The sequence below is a fragment of the Erithacus rubecula genome (genome assembly GCF_903797595.1).
Source record: "Erithacus rubecula genome assembly, chromosome: 2".
NCBI classification, from domain to species: domain Eukaryota; kingdom Metazoa; phylum Chordata; class Aves; order Passeriformes; family Muscicapidae; genus Erithacus; species Erithacus rubecula.
The window spans coordinates 107,668,182-107,685,700 of record NC_136685.1 but is presented as its reverse complement, the minus strand read 5'-3'; the positions used below and the strand labels follow the sequence as shown (position 1 = coordinate 107,685,700).

General features: G+C 39.1%; 1 protein-coding gene across 2 annotated transcripts; it reads right to left on the bottom strand.

Annotated features, from left to right (window-relative positions):
• Positions 1 to 1,206: 1,206 nt before the first annotated feature.
• On the bottom strand, positions 1,207 to 15,790 carry PNPT1 (polyribonucleotide nucleotidyltransferase 1). Of its 2 annotated transcripts, XR_013777033.1 has the most exons (30): positions 15,567 to 15,790; positions 14,480 to 14,540; positions 14,091 to 14,165; positions 13,557 to 13,662; positions 13,199 to 13,248; positions 12,665 to 12,728; positions 12,531 to 12,578; positions 11,663 to 11,776; positions 11,313 to 11,499; positions 11,084 to 11,135; positions 10,318 to 10,375; positions 10,073 to 10,169; positions 9,875 to 9,977; positions 9,120 to 9,190; positions 8,459 to 8,495; positions 7,667 to 7,733; positions 7,474 to 7,563; positions 7,107 to 7,160; positions 6,899 to 7,005; positions 6,301 to 6,372; positions 6,151 to 6,214; positions 5,542 to 5,625; positions 4,987 to 5,070; positions 4,275 to 4,381; positions 4,123 to 4,178; positions 3,579 to 3,657; positions 3,176 to 3,223; positions 2,773 to 2,931; positions 1,854 to 2,195; positions 1,207 to 1,799 (listed from the first exon to the last, which is right to left on the bottom strand). XR_013777033.1 is itself a non-coding variant. In XM_079329424.1 (29 exons), the coding sequence occupies exons 1-28, from the start codon at positions 15,758 to 15,760 to the stop codon at positions 2,776 to 2,778; spliced, it is 2,385 nt and encodes a 794-aa protein (XP_079185550.1). In that variant the 5' UTR covers positions 15,761 to 15,790; the 3' UTR covers positions 1,207 to 2,195; positions 2,773 to 2,775. The 2 variants fall into 2 exon arrangements, 1 of the variants encoding a protein (XP_079185550.1); XM_079329424.1 differs by having other exon boundaries at positions 1,207 to 2,195.
• Positions 15,791 to 17,519: the final 1,729 nt, after the last annotated feature.

The following is a 17,519-nucleotide window of genomic DNA, read 5'->3' as shown; positions in this document are numbered from 1 at the left end:
CATCCTTCCCCATTACCACCACCAAGCTAGCAATGTTGAGAATTCTGTTCTTCACCAAAACACAGGATTTCATTAGAGTAGACAGCAGACAGAGCAACTCACAAGTGTCACAACATGAGCAGCAGAGAACCCTTTTTTTTTGTTACCCCAAGCAAGACAGACATTCCCAAATCACTCAATATTTCTTAGAGTGAAATTCAGAGACTGTATCATTCCCTGTGGCAGGTAATCCCAGAAGAACAATGAGGCCAGCTCTTAGACTTTTATGATAGCACTTGTAATATTTATTGCTGGCATTTAAAGATACCCCAGCATGAAAAGCTCAGGCTTGTCAAATAAAGGCATTTCTGGCCCTCCTGAGCTGCTGCACCAGCTTCACTCTCCAAGGCAATTCTCTCAATGGCTCCACTTAAGGCAGGTCACTACCAAAGCTAATTATGCTGAGCAATAAGAAAGAAGAAATAAATCACCATTTCCAACACAAAAACCCATCTGCTGCCAAAGGACTGAGCTTGTTCTCTCCAGCACTTTGGACCCACCTGGTTTCTGATCATAGCTGAGCCCACCTGAGAGCCAGGGATGGATGTCCTTCCCTCCAGGAAGGGTCAGAGCAGCACACACTCACTCAACTCCTGGCTCCCATGGAGCTTCTCTCCCAGGTAAGAGCAGCTGCTTTCTGCTCCTCCCAGCCAGCTCCTGAGTGTTCTTCCCCACCCCTCCCCACAGGGCCTGAAGCTGGTTCCAGATGCAGAAAGTCAGGCTGACTGTACAGGTTCTGCCACAGCAACATGAAAGTCACTCTGCTCCTTTATCATCATCTAGCAAACAGACAATGGCCCAGCACTGCAGTAGCTGCTTTGCTGGGAGCAGCTCCACAGCATGGCCTCTCACAAATCAGTGTACAATCAAGGAGATAAACCCTGGAAAAACACTTAGATTGGGGAGGTTCATTTCTGGGAAGTGTTACCAGAAATGGCAACATCTGAGCTTCTGTTCAGGGACTTTTAACCTTGACCTACATAATTTTATTAACACTAGCACATGTAACAATCATGTATCAGTCAACTGCCACAGTAACAAGTGACATCCAAATTATTACTAAGAAATAATAAGACACAGCCCTCAAAGAGGAGGGAAAGATTGCCAAGAAAATCTTTCTATTTTTCAGTCTTACATGATGAAAGACAGAGACAACTAGAGAACCAGTAATTTTTTTCTTCTTTAATACTTTAACTTAGAATAAAAAAAAAAGGAGTAATTTTTACTGTACATTCCCATTTCTCCTCTCCCCAATGCTTTGCTTTTTCTTTCAGGTGGTTCAGAGCCCACTTGCCATCAGGTGGGAAGCTGATTTTCTGATTAGTTCTGCATCCAAATTGGTATGCAAAATCAGAAGGACCCTGTTTGATTTTCAAAGTCTGTACCTCACAGTAGAAAAACAAGTAATTCTCGTGAGCCACTGGCAAATGTTTTGAAGTCTAAAAGAGATCAGTGAACTCACTGCTGCAACATAATTAATAGAGGGATTAAGACACTCTTAATGAGAGCATTTTAGAGGGGAAGATTTATCACACCAGTTGTTCAGTCCAAAAAAAAAGTATTTTAATGTTTTAATGATGTATTTTAAAAGTCAGTGCTAATGAACCCAGATGATAAGGGGTGATGTTTCAGCCAAGTTCTGCTCAGATATTGTAGCAGGTCTGAACTTTTTGAGAGCAATGTATTAATCTAAAAACAGCATCCATCATGTTAAAGGTGATATTTCTAAGTTTTTATGTATTGCTCAACATTCTAGTACACTGAAAAGCCAATAAAACTTTGGCCAGAGTGTACAGGATAATTCCTTCTCCCACAGAAGAGTTGTTCAGTCCTTACTTCCCAAATTCACAGTTTTATTTTGAGTGGATAACTCCAAAGAGAATAATCTGAAATATCATCTTCTCAATCTATAGAATTCCATGTCCTTGTATTCTTATCTCAACCTTGCTACACAGGATGAGGGCATTACTTGCTTCTGGTTTTGCTTTCAAGTTTTTAATCAATTTGAAGGCTTTGAAGTTGTACATCACCTTTAAGCATAAATAGTGTCTGTTTTATAAATGAGTCACTACCATCCACCTGCAGATTCTTGTGAGGACATGTAGAGCTCCTAGCAAAGGTCACTTGCATTTTCACCAGCTATCACACCTTTTTTCCTGAAAGGGAGAAAAGCACTTTGTAACCAACTCATTACATCAAGGCATGAGATTCAAAAAATATTCCTTAAAACCAAGATTTCCTCAGTGAATTTCCCTTCTTTTTGTGCTGTCAATCATTCCTAGAAAGCTGCCACAGATTGCCCTGAGTTCCCACTGGTGCACTGTGCATTTGCCAGTCTTGCTGTGGAACTGCTCCTGATTTTAACATCAGACACCTTCTTGTTCCAGCAGCTTTCTAAGAACAGCAAAACCCACAGAAATTTTGGGAAAAGTTGAGGCATAAGCCTTCTGGAAACCACTAAGGAAGAGCTTTGGTCATTGCATTTATGGACTGAAATCTTCTCCATTATTGACTTAATCAAGAAAGCAGCTTATTTTTATTTCTCTTCCAATACCTTGTTTGGTTTTTTTTTTTTAAGATAGAAAAAAAAAGATGTTGGAAATGAACAACTAAGATTGTTTTGGACAGAGGGGGCTGCCCAGACTGCTGAGCACAAAGACAGAGTGCCACAATTGCTCAGCAGAGCTGTCAGGTGCAGCCCTGAGTCAGCTGGGGCTGCTGTGCTGGCCTTACCTGTCACTGGGATGACGTGGATGGCTGTGGAACAGCCCCTCCCAGGACAATGCTGTTTTTGTCTGTCAGGGTTTTCAGGCTGCTGCTGGCTGGAGCCTGCAGGATTTTCCTTGAGAGCCTCATTCTGCCATCAGTGGGGTCACGGCCAAAGTACTTCACCTGGGGAGGGAACAGTAACTTCACACTGACAAAACCCTTCATTGAGTTTTTAATCAATTTGAAAAGCCACAAATATTGCTGTCCAACAATGTAGTGCATAGATAACAAGAGTATGATATTAAATAAATCCAATTTGGATGATCAGGTCTTTAACAGGAATCCAATTTTCTTCATAAATACTAAAAAAATAATTAAAACACCAACAGCATTTAATTAGCATTTTAAAGGTATAAAAAATAATTACCTGGATTTCTTGTCCAACTTCTAATCCCAGGGCACTAGGGTGTTTAATCTAGAACACAGTGTATTTTAGAAATAAAATTATCAGAGTTGGTTATAAAAATCCTTTCTTTCAGGGATACATGCTGCACTTCAACCCAGTTAAACTTTAGGAACAACAGGTTTCTGATTATTACATGGAAAAGGTTATTGCAGAGCCAAAGAACTTGGTGTAAAAACAATTTTAGCAGCCACACAGCTGATTATCTGCAGTTTTAAGTACAGGAGGAATTAGAACAACCAATTGCTGCTAATTAAGAGCTTTTAACCTAGGAATGGACTGTGGAACAGCAGGAAGTGTTCCAACTATGCCAACTGGTTAAAAATAAATCTAATGTCCATTTTATTCCTGGTTAAGGATGGGTTACCTTTCTTTGATCCAGCTGGGAATTATGAAGTAATACTGGGGTCATGTTTGGGTACAGTTTTACCATCACTCCAGAATCTCTGCAGCAGGAAACAGCACAATTATTTCAAAGTGCATCAAGAAAACTCCACATTTCACTCTGTGCATGGACCCCAAAGCAAGCATTTATAAACTTCTCACAAATAAAATTTTACTCATCTCTTTAAAAAAAAAAAAAAAAAAAAATCTTTTCTCCCCCATAACACATCCACTCATTTCTCCTTAACTGAAAGTGGATGAGAATTACTTATTTCAGGGCAGTATTTCAGTAACAGGTACCATCCAAAGTGTAATTTTGACAAGACAAATATTGTGATGGAAAGTGCAAAGCAAATTCATGCCATCACTTTCAGATTCCAAAATGAAAAAGGCCTTAAGTTTTACAATTTAGAGACATTCTAAAAGCTAAATAAACAGCAAAAAGACCCCCAGCTATATCGGGAAACAAAATATTTTCACCAGAAAAAGTATCAGAAATTATGCAGGTGCCAATATCCCCAGCATACCTTATTTCAGTAATTGTGGCTGTATAAACTGCTCCAAATTCCAAATTAACTTCTTGCTGTAGAAGAAAAAAAAAAAAACCAAACAGAAACCAGTAAGACACAAAGTCACAATGAGCAAAGTGGAAAAGTTCAAGGCAGAAATGTGTCCTTACATCATCTTTGCAGATTTCCCCAATGAATTCCCTGGCTTCATGCATTGCCCCTGGTGTGGGGGCAAACACTGAATATGTCTCTTCATCCAGCTGACTCACAGTCACACCTGAAAATGGGATTTAGGAGAGCAGCAAAGTCACACTCAGTAAAGACTTGCTCAGAGCAGAGTGGTTTTGCACACTCATTAACACCTTCTGATCATTATTTCATCTAGCTCAGTTTGGCTACTGAACAACTGCACCACCTCCTTTCAAATACCTCAGTACTTGTGGGCCATAAAGGAACACAAAATTATTTTTATTATCCTTTAAAGGCAAGGAAAAAAAAAAATCCTGAATAAATGTTGAGGGTTGTGAATCAATTTCCCAGATTTTTTTAATAATACTTTAATTTCCCTCAGCTAGCAATGCAAGTATTTTGGAGCCAGAATGGTAAAATTGCTTTAAAATTTCCTCCTGGAGTTCTGTGGCCAGACCACACAGATTAGCAACCACAGGGAAATAATGTTTTTCCTCCTTTTCTCCACCCCAATCCCCTGAGAAGCATTAATCAAAACTAATTAACCAGAGCATTAAACATCTCAGCTCCAAAGCAGAGCATCTACCTGTACTCTACAGATATCAGTATTTTTTCATTTTCAGTTTGCAATGAGCATTGAAACAAAGGGAAACATATGAGGAGAAATTATCACAGGGATCAAGAATGTCTCACCAGTCTGTGCTTGAAGTTTTTTCAAATTGTAAGCCCCAGGACCAACAAATCTTAATCTTTTTGATAAGGGAACGTGGATAGTTTCTGAAAGAACATTTAGAAATCCTTTGAAGTGCTAAATATAATAATCTTGAAAGCCATCACACAAAAAGGCACATTCCTTTAGCTTTTAATCTCTTCCAGCTACCTGTGGTATTTGCTGAACAGGGATGTAATTACAGGTAAGAAATGAAATAAATGAAGACACAGAATACACTCTGATGACTGGAAATTAGCTTAAGCCATACTGATACTTTCATTTATATTAATTCTGATTTTGTGAGAGCTTCACAAAACTTCACTTAAATTCTGTACACTGAAATAGCAGTGCTGCCCCACATGGCAATAAAAATCCCCCCAAAATAATTTAAAATAACCAAAACCCCTCCACAAATTATCCCCACAGGGCAATAATATATAACAATCACTTAAAAAAAAAAAAAAAAGCTATTTTAAGTGGAAGTTTATTGTTAAAAAGGTAATTATGAAAGTTATGAATTCACAGAATAACATTACCTACAACTGGTCCACTTTCTTTTCTGTTAGGTCTGGGTTTTGCCAGTGTTTGGTTCATAATTTGTAAAATCTCCCTTTTTGCAGCTAGAGGAAATAATAATAATAAAAAATCAATAATTTTGTATATGATTAAAACAAATGCATAAAGTTTTTGTTATACAGTAGAAAAACATTCCTTGTCAAAACCTGTCTCCTGCCTGGCTGGAGAATGTCAAATTGCAAATTTTCCAACTCATTAAATCCTTCTTAAACCACTTAGCTTTATCTCCTCATGTGCTTCAAGAATATTTTAGCTGCACATGTCAGAATACAGATGGCAGCAAGTTTAATGTGTAAATATAGCTGAATTTATGTGAAATGAGAGAAAGTTGGCTGTTATTTTTATAACATCACCCTGCTGGATTTAAACAAAGTCCTGTTAGTCCAAATCATGCAACAGCTGAACTTATTTTGAAGTTAGTTTGGAACTTATTAAGCCAAACCCATTTCATAAAGATAGAAGCTTGGTTTTTCCACAATGTAAACAAAAAAAGAGAATAGTTTATTATTTAGCTTCATAAAACTTAATACCATTTATCATGTAATATGTAAATCCAAGCACAGACCTACCTGTAGCTTGCTGAATAGCTTCCACCACAATTTTTATTGGTATTCCTGGCAGCTTGAGATCAACCTGACATGAGAAGAATTAATCACCATGTCAGCAAAGCTCTTGCAATACTCTGAGTTTCACTTGAGGAAGATTTCATGTCACAATACCTGCAGTGCTGTTATCCCTTTGTTGGTGCCTGCCATCTTGAAATCCATATCTCCATAGTAATCTTCAATTCCCTGCCAGCACAGACAGACAAAACCCAGCTGGAGTCATCCCAGTACACCAAAAACACAGAGGAATTACTTTCTGAGACTTCCAAGTTTTCTTCAGCTTTATTTTGCTGATCAGGACTAACACTGTTGCTTTCTGTCCTTGGAAATTAAGAGATTTTGTGGACAAAAAAAATCTGATCCACTGCTCATCCTGTGCTGTCAGTGTGTGCACATTTTGCTCCCCAGCCACTCTTCCAAGTGCTCATTCTCCACCCAATTTCATTTCAGTACATTATTCATCTTTCTCTCCCATGAGGAAAGACAACATTAATTGGAAAGACAAATCTTATGAATGCTTGAAGAACTATTAACATTAAAAATAAACTGGACGTTTCATACAAAATAAGGGGGGAATTTGGGACATAAAACAGAAAAGATGAAATGAATTTTTCCAGGAGTGATGTTGCAGAATTGGCTGGGTGAAAGTCACAGGAGAAGGCCAAAGGAGTTCTTTTTGAGCAGCAACAGTAACAATGTGAGGAACACTCACCAGGATGTCTGTCAGCAAACGATAATCCTCAATATCCCCCTTCCCCTGGCTGCACTTGGTAACCAGGCCTATGGCTACCCCTGCCACTGCACTGGACACTGGAACTCCTAGGAGTGAGTGGCAAAAAAATCACATTTTTGAAGCCTTTGGTTGTTTCCAGATCCTGCAGCACATTATTATTTATCCTTGTAAGTGCTTTATTTTGTACCTGCATCCATTAATGCTAAACTTCCACCACATGCAGAAGCCATTGAGGAGGACCCTGGAGTTGGAATACAGGAAAAAAAAAAAGTTATTAAACAATGAAAAATGGGTCTGGAAATAAGCAAATAAGCCAGAATTATTTTCTCATCCTGTAGCATAAAAATGACCCCAAATATTTTATTAAATCAAGAAAGGCCTATTTTTCACAAACACCTACACACTTTTTATTTTAAATATTTCAGGTAATAGTTATTAAGAAAATTTAAACTGAAATCTATTTTTTAGCATGCTTATACATCAAGTTTATCAAAGCTTTTTAAGAACCAAATTTAGTCTCCAGCACTAGGTAAAAAACAAGAAAATCCTAATACCATTTGATTCTAAGACTTCAGAAGTAACTCTGATTGTGAATGGGAAATCCTGGGGTATAACTGGTTTCAAAGCTCGTTCTGCCAGTGCACCTGTTTAAAAAAAAACAACAGAACAACCACTAAGTGATCCATAAATACAAATCAGATAAAATATTGGAATTTCCAGCATGGGATTTCTCTAGTCTGGACTTACCATGTCCAAGCTCTCTTCTGTTCACCCCAGTAACTTTGCCAATCTCATTGGTTGCATAAGGTGGAAACTTATGAAGGAAAAAAAAAAATTAACCTGCTTTTCTTTTTAATTTTAAAACATAACCTAGAAAAACATCTTTGAAGCTTTGGTGCATCTCAAGGTAAAAAAATACATTAAAAATAAAATAATCAAACCACGACATGATTTTTATCAGTCACAGGACCAGTTGAGGTAATGTTTAGTAAATGTTTTACTTCCACAGGATTAAAGAGAATAAAAGAATAGCAAGGTAGAGAACACAAGAAGCTTCCTCCAAATAAACTTGTCAAGCAACCTAGCAGAAATGTTATTTCTGTCACAGAGATAATGGAACAAGATCTGCCTGTTGCCTGTAGGAAATAGTTTGGGCAAGCTCCAAAGGCTGAGAGGGATGCAAGATGTAAAATCATTTATTTACTACTCCTGTGCCACGTCAGCTGAACATATTAATGGGGTTTACTAAAAATAATTGCACAGGTTCATCCTGCTTTGAGCAGGAACCTGCTCTGAAGGAGCTCACCTAATGTTAGGGCATTGAAAAGGCTGTATAAAATGGCAATTTACAAATTATCTACTGCTTTTCAGGAAACCAGCACTTCTGCTCATTTAAATTCATGCATGAATTAGCATAAATACATTTGAGCAAATCTAGAGCTAATTTATAACCTTGGAAGGGATCAACTGAATCTTTAAAAGCAAGACAAAGCCCTTCAGTGAATCATGCAGAAAGCTGTGACACAGGAAAACTCTCACCTCATAATGCAGCATGAAGTTCTTATCTTTTATTCCACTTTTAATTAAAAATAAGACCATGTTAGAACAGGAGCAACCAAACATCTTTTACACACAACAATAATTCAAACTAATATTTTTATGCTTACAAATGGACCCAGCCAAACCCAACAAATCAATACATTTGCTGATCTCCTCCAGGTACTAAAATTAGAAAATATGGAAAAATTCTTCCAGGGTAACAAAGATTTAACTACAGTAAAGCTGAGACATTAAAATGTAAAAGCTCCCACATTGGGATGAAATCACTGGGGTGACATCACTGAAATGTGGCTTTAAAGGGAATGAATTTCACTTTAGCCCTCAGCAATAAAGTGTTAAAAGCACAAGGACCTGTTTGCTGCATCCTAAATTAGATTTTCCACCAGTATTTTAAATATATAAACCATACTGGATGTTACTTGTAACACCCTCCAGTTTCAAATGTGTGCTATGGAATTAATGTCACCCCAACACAAACCCACTGCCATGATCTCTGGAAAACAGGCCACTTCAAAAATCTCATTTTGTACCTTTTTCAATCCTAAAAAAGTACCTATGTCAAAGTTCAAGGGAATTTTTTCAGAGGTGTTTAAATGCTCACCCTCCTGTTACTACTGCCAAAGCAGCCAGATGCACATACCTCACTGCTGTGGAGATAACATCTGATTTTACACTTGATTCCAGGGAGTCAAATGTAACTGTACACAGAACCTAAAATAAAAATGAGCTAAAATAAAAAATAAACCCCTCTCAAACCCTTCCAACCTTCACAAACGTTACTGTTTAAGAATCAAAAATAATTAGTTCAGCAGCAAATGAGACACCATCACCTGTACACTTTTTTATCTGCATCACACAAACTTATTCATAATCTTAAATCACACCATCTCACAAACAATCTCATTTAAAAACACTAATTTAATGCTTCTCAGGTAGGAGCCAAGAGCAGTTTTCTCCCTAAGAAACCTTTAAGAGACAGGCCCAGCTGCAGTCACAATGTTGTTTGTGCCTAAGTCAGTGTCATAAGGAGTCAGATGAATCTGACAGTACTGCAGCAAAAAGCTATAAAAGAACAGAAGACCAAATCTTGAGTACAATGTTAATTCAATCCACCCAACAGCTGACACTTCTGGCAAAGGGGAGAAAAAAAATCCTCTAATTATTGCAATTTTTTGGGTAAAATTTCCCTATTTGAAGCTGCTTTTAAAAGATTTTTTAATTACATGCACAGTTTAGCAGTGCACTACACAGCCATGTAGTCACCAACCCACACACCACTTCTGCTTATTACTATTTAAATGTGACTAAAAAAGAAACCTGGCATGTCAATGAAAGTCCCAAATCTTCCAGCTTTTGATAATTCATTGATCATTTCTGATGTTTAAGTGACACTACCTGTGTTTGACCTCTTTGAAATAAGGCTGATCCATGAAGCATTTTGAACATGTTCACTTCACATTTAATGTCTCTGAGGGAAGTCAAATCTCTCCCATCACACCTGAAGTGACAAAGAGAAATCAAGAGATCAGTTAAATCACAGTCTTGGATTAAAAACTGACAGAAATATTATCAGTAGGAGTTTGACACACCCACCTTCTATATTCATTTAGCACAAGATTTCTAAAAATATCCTTGGAAACCACATTGAAAGATTCCATGATTTCATAAGGCTCAGCCTCCGGAAATTTTTCTGGGTACAGAAAAGAAATTGCATCTGAAGTTGGGAAATGAATTTTATAGAACTTTTACTAAAATAGCCTCCAACAAAGAGCATATTCTAACCCCAAGCAGTGCTACCTGCATTGAAGTATTCTCTAAATATTAACAAAAAATAATACCTTTCAGCTGTTCTTCTGTTTCAAGCCTTATTTTGTTGATTGCCTCATCTCTGGAAATCTAGAAGACAGGATTTGCAAGCAGTTAACTCTACAGGGCAGAACAACAGCAGGGGTTTGGGGCTGTCTTTGGTTTAAAGATCTGCAAAAATTTAAGGAATGAGAAACAGAACTGTCACACAAATTCAAAAATCAATAATCAGCTGGGAAGGGACCTCGAGGGTTGTGTGGTCCAACCTTTCTTGGCAAAAGCAGCATCAAAAAAAGATGGCCCAGTACCCTCCTCATCTAAACCCTAAAAATGTCCCACACTGGGGAGCCCACCACTTCCCTGGGGAGATTATCTCAGTGAATGATAATTTTTCCTAAGGAGAACATTGTTCTTGTGCTCAATCAGAACCCCTCAGGAGTAACCTGCACCCATTTCCCCTCATCTTTTCCATGTGACTCCTTGGGAAAAGGGAATCTCCACCTCCACATAATCCAAACAAATACTCTGGTAGGTAAGAACTTAGAGAACAATTTATTATTACTGTTACAGATAGATGCAGGGAAGGAGACAAGCTGAAATTACAGAATCACTGAGCTTGGAAAAGACTTCTGAGATCATCAATGCCAATCTATGATCACCACCTTGACAATCAGACCATGGCACATCCAGACTTTCCTTAAAACACCTCCAGGGACAGAGCTTAAAGAACTCAATCCTACTAGAGTTTTATTATGATATTAATTGAAAAAAAAAATTATATCATGATTGATTACTTACTTTATCATGGCTTGAATCTGTGAACACTGCATAGATCTTGTTAGAAGCAAGTCTTTAGGGAGAAAAGGAAGAACTTTTGAAAATACAGCTTAAAATCCACTTCTATAATTAGGGGGGTTTTTTGAGGATTAAATATTTGAAAAGTATTTAGTGACACACCAGCCTGGTGAAAGCACCAGGCTGATATTTCTAAACATTCCTAGACCTGCATTATTTGTTGTGAACTTACTTCTTTGCAAGCTCCACAATCTCTTCAGGAGCAATAAATAGTTTCTGGACAGTTCTCTTGAGCACACCCTGCTCCTTCACCAGCTGCTGAATGCCCTGGATGATCTGCTGGCTCTGCTTCACCCCCACTTTGATGGCATGGCAGAAATCTTGCTGCAAGATGTTCTCAGCAGTTGCTTCCAGCATAACTAGCAATGGGAAGACAAAAATGAATTAAATTCCTGTTTTACTGTTCAATAGCAATCTAACTCAAGAGGGAAATAGAGGGAATCTACTATTCAGATTTCAAAGATAAGGGAAACATGTGCAAAGATTTCCAAGCCCTCACCAGACAACAATTAACCTACTCACCAACTTGGCTGTGTGGAGCTCCAGCAACAATTAAATTTAGAGCACTAGAGGCCATCTCTTTTCTAGTTGGGTTGATAACAGTCTCTCCATCCACCAGCCCTACCCTTACTGCACCTACAAAGAAACCCCACAAAATTAATTTATTATTATAATAAGCAAGTTTTGAAAGGCATGACTATAAGAATATATAATTAATAAATTAAATTATATATTCTATTTTATTAAATCATTAATTTCTATTATATAAATTAATAACAATAATTAAAGCTGCAGACTAATTGTAAAATATCAGCATGTTGATTGGGTATTAAGAAGAAATCTAGAAGACAAAATTACCTTTTCTATTTTTCTGTTTTTTCTATTTTTTTTATTACTGGGTAGGGCAAATAATGTCAAATAGCATTACACACAGTGCTGTGAATATAATGGGAGTTTTTTGTCATTCAGCACATGAAAAAGTCAGCTGAAAGGAAGATACTTGTTTAATATTTATTCTTGGGTAGATCTTTTCTCCTCCCAGAAAATATTCACAATGAAATAAATTTCTTTTTGAGTTCCTTGAGGAAAACTATTCTGAACCAGCTATTCCCAAATAATGCTTTTCAATTAATATGTTTCTCTTAAGAGAAAATTAATTTATTGCACTCTATACTACACTATTTCTGTATTATAATTCCTCCCAGAAGTACATTTAGTCCACAAAAAATAATCCCTTGAAGTGAAATAATTCTACCCATTGTAAAACTATTTCCACTGCTTGAAATTTAATGTTTAGATTCAGCTTCTAGTTAAAAAAAGCCAAGTACCAGCTGTGGTCTAAGTCTTCCATTACATGACAATCACCCATCATTTCAGAATGTTTACTCACCAATAGGACCATTCCAGGGAATATCAGACAAGGCAAGTGCTGCAGAAGCTGAGAGGAAATAAAAAACCTGGATTAGAAAAAGCCCTGATCTCATTAAATCCTACCAAAGCACTAATTTCTCACAGCCCTCTTACCTCCATTAATTGCCAGAATGTCAGGATCATTGACACCATCTACTGCTAAAAGATTACAAAGGATCTGGCATAAGATAAAAGACAATGAATAATTTTGACCTATACATTTTTATTACCTGTCAGTACAAAACTAAGGACACAAAACCCCCAACATTCCACACATCTACACAAGCCTACACTGCACATGGAAATTTTTTCAGGTATTTAAAATACAAAGCTGACAATAAACCCCCACTAATACTAACAGTGTATCACATAATATATAAAATATTTATATTAGTGTTTTTCCTTTGTTATACAAAGGAGATTTTAATTTTTTTCTGCATCTTAACCATAAAATTTGGAAACCAGAATGTAATAAAAATAATTTAAGACAAGCAGATAACAGACTAAAAATCAACATTACACTTGTTTGTGAAGTGCAAACCCCTACTTGACGTTAACAAAAATAGTTTTTTCTTAAAACAGGGCCTGGATCATGAAATTTTCCTTGGGCACATCCAAGTTTTCTGTTTTGAAGGCAGCATGACCTACCTGTGTATCATAAAAGTAGCCAGCTGGGAAGAGTGGCCTGATCGACCGATCTGCAAAGGAAATAACCAAACTCTAAAGAAAAGGTGGCTTGCAGTAGTTAATATTCAGTTTGCCATGCAAGAATCCCAAAAGAAACTGACAAAATAGGGTTTTTTAAACAAAAAACCAAATCAAAGAGGTATTTAGCATGATATACATAACCTTAAAATACCAACTTGTATTGATAACAAGAAATTAAAAGTTTGTTTTCTGGCATTACTACAGAAACAATCAACTCTGCAACCAATTATAAATTACTATTGTTTTCCAACATTCCTGAGAAACTTAGAACTTTCTCAGATGATAAATTCCAGCCTACCTATTACTCTGCTTGTCAGAATTTCTTTGTCAGTGGAGCCAAGCTCTCTTCTTAGATAGTTTGTAGGAATTCTTCCTGCTGCAGCAGCTTTCTGTCGGTAGTCAACCTTCCAAAAACAAGTCAGGGATTATTAATTAAAACTGATTATTTACTGCAGAACCACAGAAACCCTCACAGGGGACCTTTGGCATCATCCAGTTCCAACCCTAAATTATTTACTTCCCACTCTTAACAATCTCAGCCCTTTGAGCCTCACAATCCAACCAGTTTTCCACACAACCTGCCCCAATATTTGGGCTTGAATTTTGTGGTAAAATTCACAAGGGCTTGTGCCAAGGCAGAAGACATCCAAGGCTCATCCCTCACCCACAGAGGGATCCTGGATTTTATCATTATTATCTGAAATCCAGGGTCTGTCATCTACTGTTTGCATTCCCTGCTTTCCCCAGCCTCCTGAACTCCACTATTTAAGGAGTTAAGGTTGCTAAATTGAGCACTGATTAGCACAAAAATAATTCTGTCATTAGTACTTACCACTAATGGCATAAACTGAGATGGAGAGGGCTTGGTTTTGCTGACTGCTGTGACCATCACTGCTGTGTCACCTAGCTGGGTTCAGAAAAACAGGGAAAAATTGAAGTTACCCGAAAAAAAAAAAACCCTCCAACATTCTAAACTTCTTCACAAACTAGTAATTCTTGAGAATTATACTCTGCAGAAAACCACCACTTCAATCCACACTTCGTGCCACTGTTTTTGCTTTTCAAACATAATTTTTTTCCTATAAAATACAGCTGTCCCTTCATTAGGGGTGAAATTGCCACTTGAAGCTCCATATCCCACAGCCTCTGATTCCTAAACAATGAACTTTAAGATATAGAAATTTTGAAGCTGCACAAATTTTAACTATCTTTTGGTTTTACCTGAACAACAGCAGATCCATCAGCAAACTTGGCAAGTTTTCCAGAAGACAGCTCCATCTTTCTAAAGGAAAGAAACATGGGTTCATGGTGAATTAATGTACATTTTCCAGCAATTTCTGCATTCATCTGCAACCTCAACTGCACAGAATAGAGGCTATGCTCCACAAGGGATATAAAAATCCTCCTTAGACATGAAAATTGAAACTCTTGGAGCAAAAGTGACCAAATCCACTTAAATTTTAAGTGCTTTAGCCCCAAGTGTCCTGCTTCTTTTACCTTGAAAGCAAAGCCTTGTGGCACATCAGCCATGCCCAGGAGTTACATCCATGCCTTGGAGGCAAAGGTGAATCATCACCTGTTCCAGCTGGGGTTTAGCCAGTGGAAAACATCCTCCCACAGCTGCAGAATATTCCCTTTTTTGTGGCAGGGGATGGAGAGCAGCAAGACAATGATGACAGACTCGAGAGTGAGATATGGATTATTGATTCCAGGTCTGTCTCAGTGCTATTGCACAAGCCCAGCACATCCTGGCTTTAAACATTTCCAGGGATGCAAAGCTTCTCTGGGCAACTTGTGCCAGGGCATCACAGGGAAGATTTTTTCCCCTAATATCCCATCTAAACTTGCTGTCTTCCAACTCTTACTCATTCCCCTTTGTTTATGAAGGTGTAGAGTGACAGAACAGTCTCTTCATCTTTCTGGGCAGCTCCATTCAGGTAATGGAATCAGGTCACCCCAAAGCTTTTCTTCTCTAGGTGAAGAACCCCAATTCTCTCACCGGAGAGCTCTCCATCCCTCTCACCAACTCGGTGCCCGGGAATATTTCGCCAATTCGCCAATGCACACACAGACACCCATCAGCACCTTGAGTTTCTACATCCTCAGGGCTCGTTCTTTCCCCGCTGCCCTTGACTAAGCGATGACACGGCTGATTCTCCCTCCTTGCAGGTCATACTTGGCAGCACACCAAGATCCCATAGGATAACCTCGGCACACTCCGCATTTTGCGCCACATTTTCCTTTGCCTTCCTCTCCAACTGGGACAACGCTCTGCCCTGCCGTCCCCCCCCACACCTCAGCCCCTCACCTGCCGCCCACCTCCACCGTCACGGCTTTGCCGCGGGCGGGCACCCGGGGCAGGGCGGGCCGGCCCGGGGGCAGGAGCCGCCGCCACCGCGCCGCGGCCCCGCCGCCATCCCGGCACAGCGCGCCCAGCGCCGCCCGGCCGCAGCTCGTGGCGGCCGCCATAGCGCCCGCGGCAGGAAAGGGCGGCCGCGCCATTGGCTGCGGGCAGCGGCGCCGCGCAGTAAGAGCCAAGCGGATTGGCCGAGGCGCCGCCGCGCCGCTTTCGGTTCCGTACGGGCGCTACAGGCGCTGAGGAGGGTCAGGCGGCGCAGGGCGCGCCAGGGCGGCGCTCCGCCACTCTCGAATCCTGAGGTAAAAGCAACAGAAAAAAAGTCCCAGGCGAGCTTGGAGCCTCCTAGGGCTGGAATCTGAGGAAAAGCCGCTGGAAAGAGGCTCGGAGCGAGGAATTGGACACTGCACCGGGCCGCCGCCTCTTCCCGCCTCAGGAGCCCGGGGAGAGCTCCCGGCCCTGCCTGAGGGGCGGGCCCGAAGGGCGGCCTCGATTCCTGAGGGGAAAAATATCTGCGTTTGGAGTTAAGTGAGTTAATTTAGCCCACAGACCTTGTTCAGGATTACACGCACCAAAAAAAAGCCGCAAAAAGCCAACAAAAAAATCATTACAAGAAAAAAACAAACCACAACCTCGCCCCCACCAAACCAGCCCCTCAAGCCCCCACAAACCTCACAAAACAAAACAACAACCCCCCCCACAAAAAAAATAAAACCCCAAAAAACAAAAAAACCCAAAAAACAACAACAACAAAAAAAAACCCCACAGCCAGGAACACCAAAATAATCTGAATGTGCAAGAAGGTTAGAACACAGATACTACTTATCACAAACTTCAAATGCCATTACACTCCCAGGTTTTGTTACTTTACTAATTATTCCTCAGTGTAATGCAGAATAGATTAGTAATTAGTGTTAGTTATGTTGCTGAGGTGAGTGGACAATAATGTGATTATGGAGACCTGATCACACCGAGATAATTTCTATTAATTTAATCCCACACTTATCTGTCACATATCAATTTAAACTCATCTTCCATCTGGATTAACAATTTTAATTTGACAATTAACAAAGAGACTTGATAATTTACTATTTTATTTCTGAAGATATTTTGATATTGCTTGTTTGCTTAACTGGAGTTTTCTGTCTAAGCTGCTTTTATAGGAAACAGATTCACTGGGAGAACAGTCCAATAATTTTTCTTTTGTGCCAGCATGCTTCTTATCTTTTTGGCAAGACACAAAAGAGAGAAGAGAAATGATCAGAAACTTGAGATTTGGCCTGGGCAAAAGGGCTGTTAACTTTATCCAGATTTATAATTTACTGGTATGGTTTTATTTGGTATAATAATATATTAGGTGGCAAAGCAGAAATTACAGATCTAGCTTTATAAAAGCACCTCAGTATAGAACTTAAACTAAAAACAAACCCAACAAACAAACAGCCTGACAGTGTTTCCCCCTTTTTTCCACCATTGCCAATGCTGATAAGGAATTGTACCTGCTCTTCCAGGAAAGATTCCCAGTAATATTCCAGCCATTCCACCACGCCCAGGTGGGACATCCCATTCTGGCTTTATTGCAAGCTGTGAAAAACAATGATGGAATCATTAAATAGTCCTGGGAGCCCTGGATGCTGCACCTGAGCAAGTCACTTCTCTGGAACTGACAAACTTGTTTTAGCAGGATACAGATCTCTCATCCCAACTTTCTGAACAAGCCTCAGGAGAATCCACTGAAATTTCATTACTTTAAACCACTTTAGTTTTTACTTCTTTTGGTTTCCTCTCCTTATTCTTGTCATGTTTAGTTCTACTTTAATTTGATTTCCTGCTGTCTCTTGTGATGGCTTTCATGTGCTTAGCTGGTATAACTGGAGTGTGTTCTTCAGAAAACTCATGTGGGTG